At 39.5% G+C, this 15,000-nt stretch overlaps 1 protein-coding gene across 1 annotated transcript; it reads right to left on the bottom strand.

The window, feature by feature from the left end:
- Positions 1–7,343: 7,343 nt before the first annotated feature.
- On the bottom strand, positions 7,344–14,754 carry dbx2 (developing brain homeobox 2). The gene is made up of 4 exons (XM_084095982.1): positions 14,118–14,754; positions 12,388–12,453; positions 9,856–10,040; positions 7,344–8,312 (listed from the first exon to the last, which is right to left on the bottom strand). Exons 1-4 carry the CDS (start codon positions 14,443–14,445, stop codon positions 8,118–8,120), a joined length of 774 nt encoding a protein of 257 aa, XP_083952108.1. The 5' UTR covers positions 14,446–14,754; the 3' UTR covers positions 7,344–8,117.
- Positions 14,755–15,000: the final 246 nt, after the last annotated feature.

The raw sequence follows: 15,000 nt of genomic DNA, 5'->3' as shown, positions 1-15,000 counted from the left end.
CTCTCCCTCTCCCTCTCCCTCTCCCTCTCCCTCTCCCTCTCCTTCTCCTTCTCCCTCTCCCTCTCCCTCTCCCTCTCCCTCTCCCTCTCCCTCTCCTTCTCCTTCTCCCTCTCCCTCTCCCTCTCCCTCTCCCTCTCCCTCTCCCTCTCCCTCTCCCTCTCCTTCTCCCTCTCCCTTTCCCTCTCCCTCTCCTTCTCCCTCTCCCTCTCCCTCTCCCTCTCCCTCTCCCTCTCCCTCTCCCTCTCCCTCTCCCTCTCCCTCTGCCTCTCCCTCTCCCTCTCCCTCCACCCTGTTCTCTCCCTTTCCCTCTCCCTCTCCCTCTCCCTCTCCCTCTCCCTCTCCCTCTCCCTCTCCCTCTCCCTCTGCCTCTCCCTCTCCCTCTCCCTCTCCCTCCACCCTGTTCTCTCCCTTTCCCTCTCCCTCTCCCTCTCCCTCTCCCTCTCCTTCTCCTTCTCCCTCTCCCTCTCCCTCTCCCTCTCCCTCTCCCTCTCCCTCTCCCTCTCCCTCTCCCTCTCCCTCTCCCTCTCCCTCCACCCTGTTCTCTCCCTCTCCCTCTCCCTCTCCCTCTCCCTCTCCCTCTCCCTCTCCCTCTCCCTCTCCCTCTCCCTCTCCCTCTCCCTCTCCCTCCACCCTGTTCTCTCCGGATTCCCCCTCTCATCCGCACCCTCCCTCTTCCTCTGACACTGTACATTTTTGTTGAAATGTACAGTGTAAGGAATTTACCTGTTGCCTTTTTATAGTGCTAAAACCTGATTGGTGTGTCTACAATTAAGCACCAGTGTGTGTGTGTACCTGGTGGCTGTGTTTAACCAATTGGTTCATGGGTGTGTTCATTTGAAAGCCTTTGCTTTGCAAGGAAATTACATCATGATAAATTTCTGTGTCAAATGCATACAAGTGTGTTTAGTGTTTTGCAAATCACTGTGTGTAATGTTTTGCAAAAAGTGTGAAGCTGACAATGTGCTTACAGTTGTGCAAATCTAGCCTTGTGTTTTGCTCCTTGAGTGTAAGGTTTCGCTAATTGTGGGAAAGTTTTAATTTTAGTGTGTAAGCAATTGAAAAAAACTGTAGAACAGGCCTATAAAAGGTCAAAGGTCGAGTTATAGGTCTTTCGGACTGTGTAATACTGTATTCACAACCACAAATGCTTACAGTAAAAAAAAAAAATAGTTTGGTTTCAATCTTGCTTTCGTGTTACCGTGAATTTTTCAACGTCTCTCCGCCGATTACTTTCAGTCTTGTCCAGAAATGTCCGTGAAAGAAGAGCTTTAGGTGTTGAATAACTGTGTGTATATGATATAAGCAAAAAATATAATATAATGGCAAAGGTGTTTGCAAGTCAAATATTTGACATTTTGAATGCAGTGCTTCATTTAGTGTGTGCAATTCTTGGATTTGTGTGTAAAGTTTTGTAAATGTGTGTAAGCAGTTTTAAAAAGATGTAATTGTACTTGAATATAAAGTGAAGTAACATTGTTACATGTCCATATTCGGCTCTAAATAAGCAGTAGCAATACATTCTGATGATCTGAAAGATGATGATGTGTGTTAGCTGATGAACACGTCTATAACACACTGATGTATTCGCAGATTTCTCATGAAACATCTCTCATATGCTGAGTCTTTTATTATATCTCTATATCGACTAATCTTTATATGAACTATAACTGTATTTATAGACATTACAAGTTAATTAAACATTTTAATACACAGGGGAGGTTATCACACTTTCTACTCCAGTGAATATTTCTCAGGATTGATTGATTGATTCGGTCTTTACATAATGTTGTTTTAATGATATAGATTTATTACATTTTTTTCAATTGCTAACACACAATTTTGCAAACTAGGCTGGTTTTATCAAAATTCTTAACACTATTCATAAAACCACACTCCCAAACTGCAAAATACCTCATATATCCAGCAAAATGAAGCACTACAGCCCACTGTAAAACTTTCCACAGACACTGGCAGAGCTGGGTTGCACATACTGTATGTTTACAGCACAGTACAGTAAACAGCATTTACAGTACTCCACTGTAAGTACCAAATACACACTGAACACAGTTCTCTGCATAACACACAACAATCTGACATAAAGTCACATGACTGCCATTTCAGAACACTGCCAATCAAAATGACACTCCATGATCTGATGCGTCACCTGACCAAACTCCTCAACGCTTCACTGTTAACACTTCAGTCTTTTTCAGTTTACTGTTTTTGTGATCATATGTTTGTTCAGTCCAGTGTAAATATTTCTGCTGTGCGTATGCTGCACTGACTTCTTTGGTGAAAAATAAAATAATAAATGTTTCAACAGCATGTGTGTATCTGCAAATATTTCTGTGCTTGTGAACAATCTGAAGAATTTTCTACAATCTGAACTATTTTAGTATTATGGCGAAGCATACTGAAGATGAGAGTGCTCTTCATTACGCCCATGTTAGTATTGGTTGAAGCAGAGGAGGAAGCAGGATCCACGTGCAGTAGTCTTTTATTAAATAAACTCAAAACTTCACATATACAAGCACAAACTCAGGACTGAGACTCAGGGAACAGAACAACCAACATGGTGCAACCATATACAAGAACTGACAAAGACTGAACTAAACACAGGGCTTAAATACACCGACAGAGAAGCTAAACTAGATAACAAGGGGCGTGGCTAAACAAACACCTGGGAAGACTAATCAACATAACGGGAGACAGCTAAACATGAAAAGACAGGGGAACACATGACAGACAAGAACAAAACACAAAACCCACACCGTGACAGCCCAACAGTGTGTGGTTGGTGAATGAAGTGTGCGCCATTTCATGCAAAAGTTTGATTTTGATAATGCTTAAAAAGTGCCATTTTGAATTGCAAAATGTGTGTAAAGCAGAAAATGTGTTTAGACTCTTTTGTAGAAGAGGTTTTGCTCTGTGTGAGTCAGTTTCAATAATCGTGCTGTGCATGTCAGGTTAGTGTGTTAGCAACTGGAAAAAACTGTAATGTATAGTTTAATATTTATTTTTTCATTCATTCATTTAGTTAGTTAGTTGTTTTTGTTTTGTTTTTTATTTGCTGTATACCTAACACGATTCATGATATAGATTTATTATTATATAGTTGATTTTATTTATTGATTAATTTGCTGTATACTTCACATACTGTATGATCCATGATATAGATTAATTATCATATAGTTCACTTTATTTATTTATTTACTGTATACTTCACATACTGTATGCTAATTGATGATAGCCTACAGATTTATTATCATATTGTTGCCTATTTATTTATGTTGAAAGTTGAAACACACACTAAAAAATCTCAGTTGAACATTCCCCGGATATTGTCCTGATATACTGATGAATGCGTGTCTGTTTGAGTTCAGAGATTTAAACTAGTTGTTTGACATGTTTTCCTCAAACCAGCTGTAACCTTGAGCTGGTGAAGATGATAACCTACAGGTTTTGAATCCAGAAAAGTGTGACCTAGAAATGTCTCTGAAACACACACCCGGTTTAATCTTATTCCCAGTAAGTGCAGAGTCCCCAGTGTGCGCTTCTGCGTATATATAGCTCAACAGTGTTGTTTTCTCTTTATTAAAATGCACCGGTTCTCCGGATCCCACTGTGAGTGTAATGTGAGCGTTGCTTCAGTCATCAGGTGCTGGTGTGGAGCAGATCCTGGCGTTCCGGCGAGCCGTTCTGGAGACGCTGGGAATTGATTTCTTCTCTCATGGTCAGTTTTGAAGAGAACAGAACCGAGTCTCTTTCAGCCGTTACAGTCCGAGCTGAGAAACTTCTTCACACTGAGTGCATTACGCCGCCGCTGACCTTTCACAACTCAACACACAAAACAATCAATCTCTACAATCACTATGATTACTCTCACTGCAATTGTTCAGTTTCAAAGTAGTTCATAGTAGTTTTATATCGCCCACACATGAATCCAAATATCAATAAGAAAACTGTGCCAGAAAAATATAAGATAAAGTAATGATAACAATCCTAAAATATAAAATTAATTAAATAATTTCATTTAATTTACATATATATTTATTATTAATATTATAAACGAATGATTTATATGTAGGCCTACATAATAATTCATATTTACATTTTTGTATATATATATATATATATATATATATATATATATAATTTGCATTTATAATTATAAATAAAAATAGGGTAATATTATAATTATTATGGAAATTCATTCTTATTTCTAAATAATGATTTATCATTTATAATTAGAAATCATTTAATTTCATTTAAAATAATACATTTTTACTTAATTTACTTAAAAAGGTCATTTTGTTATTTTCTTTTCAGATTGTGGGTTTTATGCGGCTTCTGTAAATCAGGAAAAACACTAAAACTTAATATATATATATATATATATACAGCATATAAAATATAAATTAAAATTAAAATGATTATTATATATAAATATATAAATAAAAAAATCAAATGCAATTAGGAAAAATGCTATATATATATATATTACATTTTAGCATTTATATAGAATAATCATTTATTTATTTTTTATATATAGAATAATTGACTATTTATATTTATAATATAAGTCATTTTATTGAAAATAATACATTTAACTTAGCCTACATATCTTAATCAAGTAATTTGTCTTCCTTTTAATATTGTGTCTTTTGTTCCCGTATTGTGATCAGGCTCGTTGTCTCTGTCCTCCGGCAGACGAGGAGAGCTGGACTCGAGAGCTCTCTGAGACTGACCCGGTAAATCCTGCGGTCAAGCAGTGTTTCGGCTCCGGACGGGAGCTTTGCCCGGCCCTGGTGACCCGTTATCTGAGACCCGGCAGCCATTACTGAGTCCGTCCCGAAACACGGATCACGTTCCCAACTAATCCCACCAGATCCCACAATAAAAGAGGAAAGCTCAACAACAGGCCGCTTTCTTGCAGAGTACCAATAAAATCTGACAGATCCGCTCCAGGTCTCGACACAATCTAATATCAGAACACATCTGGATAGAACTGCTCCGGTGGGATTTATCCCGAGGATTTAATATTTTTGGTCACCCGGCTTGTAATCGTCAGGAGAGTGAATGTTTTTCTGATGTGACATGATGACATAGAGAAGCTGTAAACAATAACATATGATGAGAACAGCTTCTTAATATGTCAAATGCAAATGTGTAAATAACACAAGGGCCTCCCTAAGCAGTTGCTATGGTGTTCAGTGTGGGTCAAAATGTGTTTTTAAAGTGGTCTCACGTATAGCCAGAGCTTCAGACTGACGGCAGAAGGTTTATGTAGTTGCTAGGTTGTTGTTATGTGGTTACAAATGTGTTTTGTGGGGTTGCTAACCTGCTGCTATGTGATTGTTTGGGTGTTGTGAATGGTTGCTAGGCTGTTGCTAGGTTGTTGTTATGTGGTTGCAAATGTGTTTTGTGGGGTTGCTAACCTGCTGCTATGTGATTGTTTCGGTGTTGTGAATGGTTGCTAGGCTGTTGCTAGGGTGTTGTTATGTGGTTGCAAATGTGTTTTGTGGGGTTGCTAACCTGCTGCTATGTGATTGTTTGGGTGTTGTGAATGGTTGCTAGGCTGTTGCTAGGTTGTTGTTATGTGGTTGCAAATGTGTTTTGTGGGGTTGCTAACCTGCTGCTATGTGATTGTTTCGGTGTTGTGAATGGTTGCTAGGCTGTTGCTAGGGTGTTGTTATGTGGTTGCAAATGTGTTTTGTGGGGTTGCTAACCTGCTGCTATGTGATTGTTTGGGTGTTGTGAATGGTTGCTAGGCTGTTGCTAGGTTGTTGTTATGTGGTTGCAAATGGGTTTTGTGGGGTTGCTAACCTGCTGCTATGTGATTGTTTGGGTGTTGTGAATGGTTGCTAGGCTGTTGCTAGGTTGTTGTTATGTGGTTGCAAATGTGTTTTGTGGGGTTGCTAACTTGCTGCTATGTGATTGTTTCGGTGTTGTGAATGGTTGCTAGGCTGTTGCTAGGTTGTTGTTATGTGGTTACAAATGTGTTTTGTGGGGTTGCTAACCTGCTGCTATGTGATTGTTTGGGTGTTGTGAATGGTTGCTAGGCTGTTGCTAGGTTGTTGTTATGTGGTTGCAAATGTGTTTTGTGGGGTTGCTAACTTGCTGCTATGTGATTGTTTCGGTGTTGTGAATGGTTGCTAGGCTGTTGCTAGGTTGTTGTTATGTGGTTACAAATGTGTTTTGTGGGGTTGCTAACCTGCTGCTATGTGATTGTTTGGGTGTTGTGAATGGTTGCTAGGGTGTTGTTATGTGGTTGCAAATGTGTTTTGTGGGGTTGCTAACCTGCTGCTATGTGATTGTTTGGGTATTGTGAATGGTTGCTAGGCTGTTGCTAGGTTGTTGTTATGTGGTTGCAAATGTGTTTTGTGGGGTTGCTAACCTGCTGCTATGTGATTGTTTGGGTGTTGTGAATGGTTGCTAGGCTGTTGCTAGGGTGTTGTTATGTGGTTGCAAATGTGTTTTGTGGGGTTGCTAACCTGCTGCTATGTGATTGTTTGGGTGTTGTGCATGGTTGCTAGGCTGTTGCTAGGGTGTTGCTAGGTGTTTACTTATCTCAAATGAAACGTGTCCAGTGTCTCTTTGGCCTTCGTGTCTGTAGATGTGACTCGGGTTCCTCCTTCAGTGTGTCTGTGGGGTTTTTCACCTGTGTTCTGCTCCAGCAGGTGAAAATGGTGCAGTGATTATTATGCTATTATGCTAGTGTTATTACACCACTAACTCCACTAACTCACTGCCTCAATTACAGTACAATAGAAGCCAATGGGAGATGCATATGATGACATAAAACATTTTGTGTGTGTGTGTGTGTGTGTGTGCGCGCGCGCGTGTGTGTGTGATGCTCTCATCAGTTATTAATGTGGCTGATGGGACTAAAGCTCATGAAACACAAGAATACCAGGGGCGGCCTTTCAATAGAGGGCATAATCATCAAGTGATGTTGGTAAAGCCACAGCAGTGACTGACATCAAGACATTTATTGTAAAACACTGACCTCTAGTGACACAAAAAAATAGCTGAGTTTCACACTGTGACCAAACAATAAAATGACAGTAATGAAAAAGATTATATATATATATATCTGTGCAGAATATAAAAAATAAAAAGCTGTTTTTGTGTAGACATCTTTCCTGATTACAATGGGAGCAAAAGGTTTATTTTCAGCCATTTTCTGTTATCTTATAGATGAAGCTATTCTTTATTAAAGCAATAAGCCACGAAACCCGCATTTACTGAGAATTAGAGATTTGCATCAAGGAATGACTGTCAAAATATCAAGGCAAGAAAAAGTTTCAACTCGTTTTATTTAAAGAGTAAAGTTTCTCAACTAAACGTAATTCAGAATTTACAATGTACACTTTATGCAAAATTAAAAAATGAGTCAGGTGTAATTTATCTTGTTATCATAATTAGCCTAACTGAAATGCATCTTATAAAAAGCTAAATGACTAAATTAAGAGAAAGAGCTGTTGCATTATTCACATTTGCTATCGTTTTTTAACACTTTTGCACCTGTAAAAATTCATGTCTTGTTTCAGTGACACTTTACAATAACATTAGTTAATGCAACATACACTTCCCTATCCCCTATATAGAGAAATATGTGCAGTTCACCATGTAGAATACAGTAAATGTGTGAACACGTGACTGATTTCAGCCGCAGCTTCAGGGTCTGTTTATAATGTAGGGGGCGGAGCTTCAGATTCTAGAGAGCATTTGATTGGATGAGAAGCTGAAGTGCAGAGTGATGTCATCAAAAGCTTTGATCCACATTGGAGTCAGTTTTGAACGCTTATCTTCTAAATGCGAATTGTGTTATTATAGATAACAGCAAGACTAACATATTCATACTAAAAGCCAAAAAACTTCCAAGAAATCCCTGATTTCATGTGGACTTTAATGGACACGAACTAACAGATGTAGTTTTATTAACTAACATTAACAAAGTTTAATAAATATTGCAACGGATGTATTGGTCATTGTCAAAGTCAGTGCATTTATTGTGAAGTGTTGCCGAAACTTGTGGCTTTTCCATAGTAAATCGCACGTGTAAAATGTCCAGGTTTTGCACCAAGAGTCTCTGAAGGGAAGAGGAGTGTGTGTCATGACGAATCCTCTTTGCAGCTCTCGGGTCTCGTGCACGGGTGAGTGTGTGTCGCGTGTGTCACGTGTGTTGTGTCCGCTGGTTCTGATTGGCTCCAGAGCACCAGTCGCTCCACGTGCGGCCGCGTGCACGCGCTCTCTTTCTCCCGGGAGTTCCTCCACTTCATTCTGCGGTTCTGGAACCAGATCTTCACCTGCATGAATCGGATTCAAACTGGATTGAGTTACAGGGTGTGAACAACAGTGAGCTAAAAACCCTGACGTAAAGATCGCATTTAGCTTAAAGCATCTAATAGAATAACAGTTACTTCTACTCTAGAGGTCAAAAGTTTGGAATATTTTTTTTTTAATTATTATTATTATTTTTACGTTTTTGAAAGAAGTCTCTTCTGCAAGACTGCATTTGATTAAAAAATACAGTATAAATTGTGAAATATTATTCCAATGTAAATCAGCTGTTTTCTATGTGAATATACAGTAAAGTGTAATTTATTCCTGTGATCAAAGCTGAATGTTCAGCATCATTACTCCAGTCTTCAGTGTCACATGATCCTTCAGAAATCAGTATAATATGATACAGTAAAAAATGTTCATTATTCCAAACGTTTGACCTGCTGTGTACAAACTCAAAAACAAACAAACACTGAATCCATCCAAAGAAATAGATTCACTAAAATTCACTTTACAATATCTGTGCATGCTTTCTGCTTCTCCAGTAAATGTATCTTGATTTAAGAACGTTTAGATATTTGTGCTGGAAAACAAGACAGAAACACTGAGGGAGAACATAATGTTTTGCAGTGCACTTTTTTAGTTATTCTTCATAAGATGTGAAGGACAGAGAGAAGTTGAGCGTGTGCGTGTGTCTGTTTATGTGAGTGAGTATGTGTGTGTGTTAATGTATGTGTGCGCGCGCGCGTGTGTGTCTGTTTGTGAGTGTGTGTCTGTTTGTGAGTGTGTGTGTGTGTAGGGCAGAGAGAAGTTTGTGTTCTCACCTGTGTCTCCTTCAGGCCGAGGTCTGTGTGTGTGTGTGTGTGTGTGTCTGTTTATGTGAGTGAGTATGTGTGTGTGTTAATGTGTGTGTGTTTGTGTGTGTGTGTGTGTGTGTGTGTGTCTGTTTATGAGTGTGTGTGTGTGTGTAGGGCAGAGAGAAGTTTGTGTTCTCACCTGTGTCTCCTTCAGGCCGAGGTCTGTGTGTGTGTGTGTCCTCACCTGTGTCTCCTTCAGGCCGAGGTCTGTGTGTGTGTGTGTGTGTGTGTGTCCTCACCTGTGTCTCCTTCAGGCCGAGGTCTGTGTGTGTGTGTGTGTGTCCTCACCTGTGTCTCCTTCAGGCCGAGGTGTGTGTGTGTGTGTGTGTGTGTCCTCACCTGTGTCTCCTTCAGGCCGAGGTCTGTGTGTGTGTGTGTGTGTGTGTGTGTGTGTTTGTGTGTGTGTGTGTGTCCTCACCTGTGTCTCCTTCAGGCCGAGGTCTGTGTGTGTGTCCTCACCTGTGTCTCCTTCAGGCAGAGGTCTGTGTGTGTGTGTGTGTGTGTGTGTCCTCACCTGTGTCTCCTTCAGGCCGAGGTCTGTGTGTGTGTGTGTGTGTGTGTGTGTGTGTGTCCTCACCTGTGTCTCCTTCAGGCCGAGGTCTGTGTGTGTGTGTGTGTGTGTGTGTGTGTGTGTGTGTGTCCTCACCTGTGTCTCCTTCAGGCCGAGGTCTGTGTGTGTGTGTGTGTGTGTGTGTGTGTGTGTCCTCACCTGTGTCTCCTTCAGGCCGAGGTCTGTGGCCAGTCTGTGTCGGTCCGTCTTGCTGATGTACTTCTGCTTGCGGAAGGTTTTCTCCAGCTCTCGTCTCTGGTCCTCGGAGAACACGGCTCGCCTCAGGATTCCTGACCGGGACCCGGAGCTCAGCGCTGGACTCCACAGGACTGACCCCACGCCCCCTGCAGGACACACACACACACAACACCGTCAACACGCTTAGCTTGATGGGTTTATTTATTTATAGGAAATGTATTGGGTTTATTTCTTCTATGGTTATTTTATTTAGTTTTTTATATATATGTTTAATTTTGTTTCATTTTATGTTGTACAGGAAATGTATATTTATCCTAAGGGTATAAAATTATGCCCACAAAAAAAGAAAAGAAAAGAAAAAACGAATTATGACCTTAACAAATAATGTTTTTGGTTGTTAGTTAGTTAGGTAGGTAGGTTGTTAGTTAATCTATCTATCTATCTATCTATAGGGGATGTATGTATAATTTATCTCTTCTAAGGATATTTTACTTTTATTTCATTTTAATTTGACTATTTACAGGAAATATATTATATCTATGCTAATGAGTATAAAAATATGTCCACAAAAAGAGACAAACTTGAGAGACAAACAATGTTTTTTTTATTTGTTTTTTTTATTTATATTTATATATATATATATATATGTATGTGAATGTGTGTGTGTGTGTGTGTGTGTGTGTGTGTATATATATGTGTAGAGGAGGCCAGCTAGTAGTCGCTGTGTGAGTAAACCTCACTCCTCTGATCTCAACAGTCTTTAGCCTCCTTTAGAGCGCCTGACTCCCACACTGGAGACCGGGTTCAAGGCCCGCACAGAGCGAGGCGAGTAGGACCTGGTCGAAGGGGTTACATATAGGGAACGTTCAGACCATGTAAATATGCCTTCCATAAGGGCAAATGAAGTCTGGTTTCAGGTTAGTGTCAACCTCGAACCGCCGCAGCTTCAGTCCAGAGACACACGATCATGAGTGAGTTTGAGTCACAGCAGTTTAGGAAGAGAAACGGTGAGAGATTAGAAAGAAACGGTGAGAGATTAGAAAGAAACTGCGGCTTTCAGAAGCTCAACGGCTCTGACCGAGCTGCGATAAACTATTGGCTATTTTTAAAAAGGGGGAGGAGCTGTTCGATATGCCCCGCCTCATTACTCAAACACACTGAACAATGGTGGCACTTCAGTGGGGCTTTAATCTGTTGGACAAATCTCCATCGGGCCACCTCAGCGGCGTGAGTAAGCGGGTTAGTCACACTCTCTGCTCGCCTTTCAGTCTAAATACTTTCCACTTAAACGCCCTATTAAAGGGTCAGCTGACCCTCAACCCCGCCCACACACACACACACACACACACAACCATGCCTTCCCCACAACAAATGGTCCGTTTGACATTCCGCGGCTTTATCTTCTCCTCTCGGCATCCCTCAGTGTTTCCTTTCAAAAGATGGATTCTCTTAACAGGGAGATGAGCTGAAAAAAGTCTATAAAAGTCATTTCTATTGAGGGCGTCATGTCTGAAACGGGCAGAATGGACGGGGTTTGGCTTTTAGAGCTCAGCTTTTCATTAGCGAGGACAAAAAACCCGCTGTGAAGGAATGCGGGTCATTGTGTGTTCCGGACTGATCCCAGATCGGCCGCGCGCTGCGCGCTCATGTGTTACTGTCACCGTGTAGCTGATCCCGGGTCAGTGTGATCGCGCGCGGGGTCACGTGTGTGCGGTCGCTCTGAATGCGCTAATTGGTCACAGGGTAAAAGAGGGTGCGCGCGCGCGCGAGGAGCACGGTGGGAAAGTGTCAAATATTAGTGTCAATTCGCTAAACTGTTTCCAGGAGGCTTGTTTTAAACCACCACTTCTGACAGATCCGGATTTGCCAGGTTTTTGGCACTCGGTCACTCTCTCTCTCACACACACACTAGCCCAAGCCAGAATGAGAAATAATGTTTCAGTAAAGGGATAAAGATGGCATTGAATTCACAAGCACACGTTTTTGGGTTGTTGCTAGGGTGTTGCTGTGTACTTGCTTTATGTTGCTATGTTGTTCCTATGGTGTTTTGAGTTGTAACTAGGTGGTCGCCAGGTGTTCTGAACTTCTGGGTGTTTCCTGGCTTTGCTCTATGATTAAATATTAATATCTAAATAGATTTTGAACGCGGTTTGTAGCTCAGACTCTTCTGATTGGCTGGCGACTGAATGAGCATATTTTAACTCTAAATTCATCTAACCTTGGCAGAGGAGGAGCAGTTGTGTATAAATGTGTGGGAGAGAGAGAGCGAGTGTGTGTGTGTGTGTGTGAGAGAGAGAGTGTGAGGGAGTGAATGAGTGTGTCTGTGTGTGTGTATGAGTGAGGGAGCGAGCGAGCGTGTGTGTGTACGCTCATGAATACCAGTGATATTTAGGGGAATTAGTTATGGCCATTAGCCCATTACGCACAAAATGATCTGTTTGTAGAAGTGTGTGTGTGTGTGTGTGTGTGTGTTGATGAGGCAGTTTCTCTTACTAGTGAACAGAGGAGATGTCGTCCCAGATCCGGATCCAGAACAGCAGGGAAGAGCGACTCCAGACACTGAGCGAGAGAAGGACGGATGAGTGACACTGGCTTCACATCAGCCGTGAGTCTCAGCTCCACATGAGCTTCAGTGGGAAACACACACCACACACACTCGGACACGTTTCACTGATTTTATGCTTTCCATGATCTTTTAATATGCTTGAAATTAGCTTTGTAGATCTATATATTTATTTTAATGCATGAGTTGGAGCAGATAGTGAAGGATAAACGGCTTTACATGATGGATCTCATTCCCATAACTTTGATAACTTTACTATTATTCTATCATGTGAAAATAGCTAATAAATAATGAGTATATGATCGGTATGACGTGTTTAAGTGATCTGATTTTGAAAAGTAAATGAGAGAAAGTGTAAATAATTAAGTTTGTGCATTGTTCAAATGAATTACTTTTAATGTACATCTCAACAATAATAATGTATTAATAAAGTTAACCGGAATATTCTAAATGTGTAGTTGACAATATTGTACACTTCATTTTAAACTACTTTAAACAAAAAAAAATCTAAATCTGGTATACTATTATTTATATTATATTATTTATCTATATAATTTCTTTCAAATGTTATTAAAATATGTTGTTATATTTAAGTATACATGGAATATAAAAAAATTGTTTGCCACTGCGCAGAACTGTAAATTTACAACTATATAACACTATATAAATATTGTTTATATATATAAAAGAAAAGGATATGACATAAAATAAAGACTATTTTATATATAAATAAAATATATACATATTTCCCTTTATATTTAAATATCATATATGTAAAAGAAAACTTGTAACAAAAGAAAAACCAAATATTTTATAAATAAATATGTTCTCTTATTTATATATTATATATAAAATTATATATATATATTTTTTTTGTTATACACACACACACACACACACACACACACACACACACACACACATATACACTGTATATGTGTGTGTGTGTGTGTGTGTGTGTGTGTATAACTATACAATATGTATTATATATAAAACTCACACTCGTATATAAATGTTCTCTTATGTATATTTATATTATTTATATATATATATATATATATATATATATATATATATATATATATATATATATATATATATATATATATATATATATATATATAAAAGAGAAGTTATGACAAAATGAAGAAATATTTAAGTGAAAAGCAAAATGCCAAAAACAATTGAAAACTAAATAAATAAAAAAGTGATCAGTTACAGGATAAAACACTTTCTTTTACAAACCTAAGATCTTGATATTAATGTACAAATGATGTGCATAAATGAGTGATTCTTCTTCAGTTTACAAGTGAAAAATGTGACTTTGTTGGTTTGTTTTAACTTTAAATACTGTTGGGTAAATGTAGACGATTTCAAGTGAACAAACCTTTAATCTAGTGGAAGTTTCTGTCACGGTATGAGAATGCAAATCTGCTCGTGAAGAGTAAAGGTCCTTGAGTCCCAAATTTTTGCACGTTAAAATATAAATACGACCTCACGTTGTGTCAAGCATTTCGAGAGGCGTTTCGACAAATCAGAGCCGGCGAATGACGAATACGGGAAAATGCATACGAATATTTCCTGCACGGATCTTTAGAGTCGAGCGCTGAGATGTTAAATATCTTCTTCTTGCGTTCAGTGTTGCAGGTGTTGCTCTTACCTGGTGGAATCCGGTCCCCTGATGACACACACTTGCGCGCGGGAACACACACACCTGCCTCAGGTGACGAGCTGCTTCGCAACAGGTTGTCAATCAGAAAACACTTCCCAGAATTCCCAAATCCGGGATGCCTCGGAGGAAATCCAGCCATGTCTTTGGGTCTCAGGAGATCATTCTGAAGTAGTCTTGAGTTTCTCCCAATGTGTGTGTGAGTTAACTTCATTAAAAAACACAAAGAAAACAAAGCGCCCTCTCCACGGGGGCCTGTGATTGGCCGAGCTGATAAGAGTGGGCTCTTTCTGTTGGACAGAAGGTGGAACCCCTTCATTCATTATGTCAAAGTTCCCATTAAATGATAGACATTGGAGACAATGGACTCCCGGCCAAAGTTTAACTTGCACACCAAACAGAGCCAGCGGCAGTAAATAGTAATATCTTTTTTCAGCGTGTCCATTGAGGCGGCCTTTGAGAGCCGGCCCGGAGAAGTATCTGTGCCTCAGTCTATCAATGTGGACTATATTTCTTTAGTTTATTGTTGGCCGTCGTCGCACAGCTGGGCACAATGAGAACCGGTTTGCAATCAACAAGTGCTACTTTACTACAATTAATGCGTGTGTGAATCTCACGAGCAAACCATTTTTTACCCTCATCCCTCAAAAAAAAAAAAAAAAAAAAAAAAAAAAAATTATATAAATATTATTTTAGGGGAAAAGATGAAAAGATGAGGTCTAATTTTAGTTTTATTAAGTTAATATACTTAAAAATTGAGCATGTTACCCTAATAATGCAATAAAAAAATCTCATTACCATAATGTGAAAAATAATTGTATATTATTTAAAATGTAAATGTAATGCTGTTTGAATTTTATATATGTGTTATATA

The sequence above is a fragment of the Abramis brama genome, assembly GCF_963993115.1.
Source record: "Abramis brama genome assembly, chromosome: 20".
NCBI classification, from domain to species: Eukaryota; Metazoa; Chordata; class Actinopteri; order Cypriniformes; family Leuciscidae; genus Abramis; species Abramis brama.
Note: the sequence above shows the minus strand (reverse complement) of the source record. Positions and strands in the feature narration are given on the sequence as shown.

Excerpts from the sequence above, each read along its gene's own strand:
- dbx2 (XM_084095982.1), bottom strand. The coding sequence starts at position 14,445 with ATGAAGGGGTTCCACCTTCTGTCCAACAGAAAGAGCCCACTCTTATCA. Across the intron at positions 12,454-14,117 it reads AGGGGACCGGATTCCACCAG|TGTCTGGAGTCGCTCTTCCC; the intron begins GTAAGAGCAACA and ends TCTCTCGCTCAG. Across the intron at positions 10,041-12,387 it reads GACATCTCCTCTGTTCACTA|GGGGCGTGGGGTCAGTCCTG; the intron begins GTAAGAGAAACT and ends TGTGTCCTGCAG.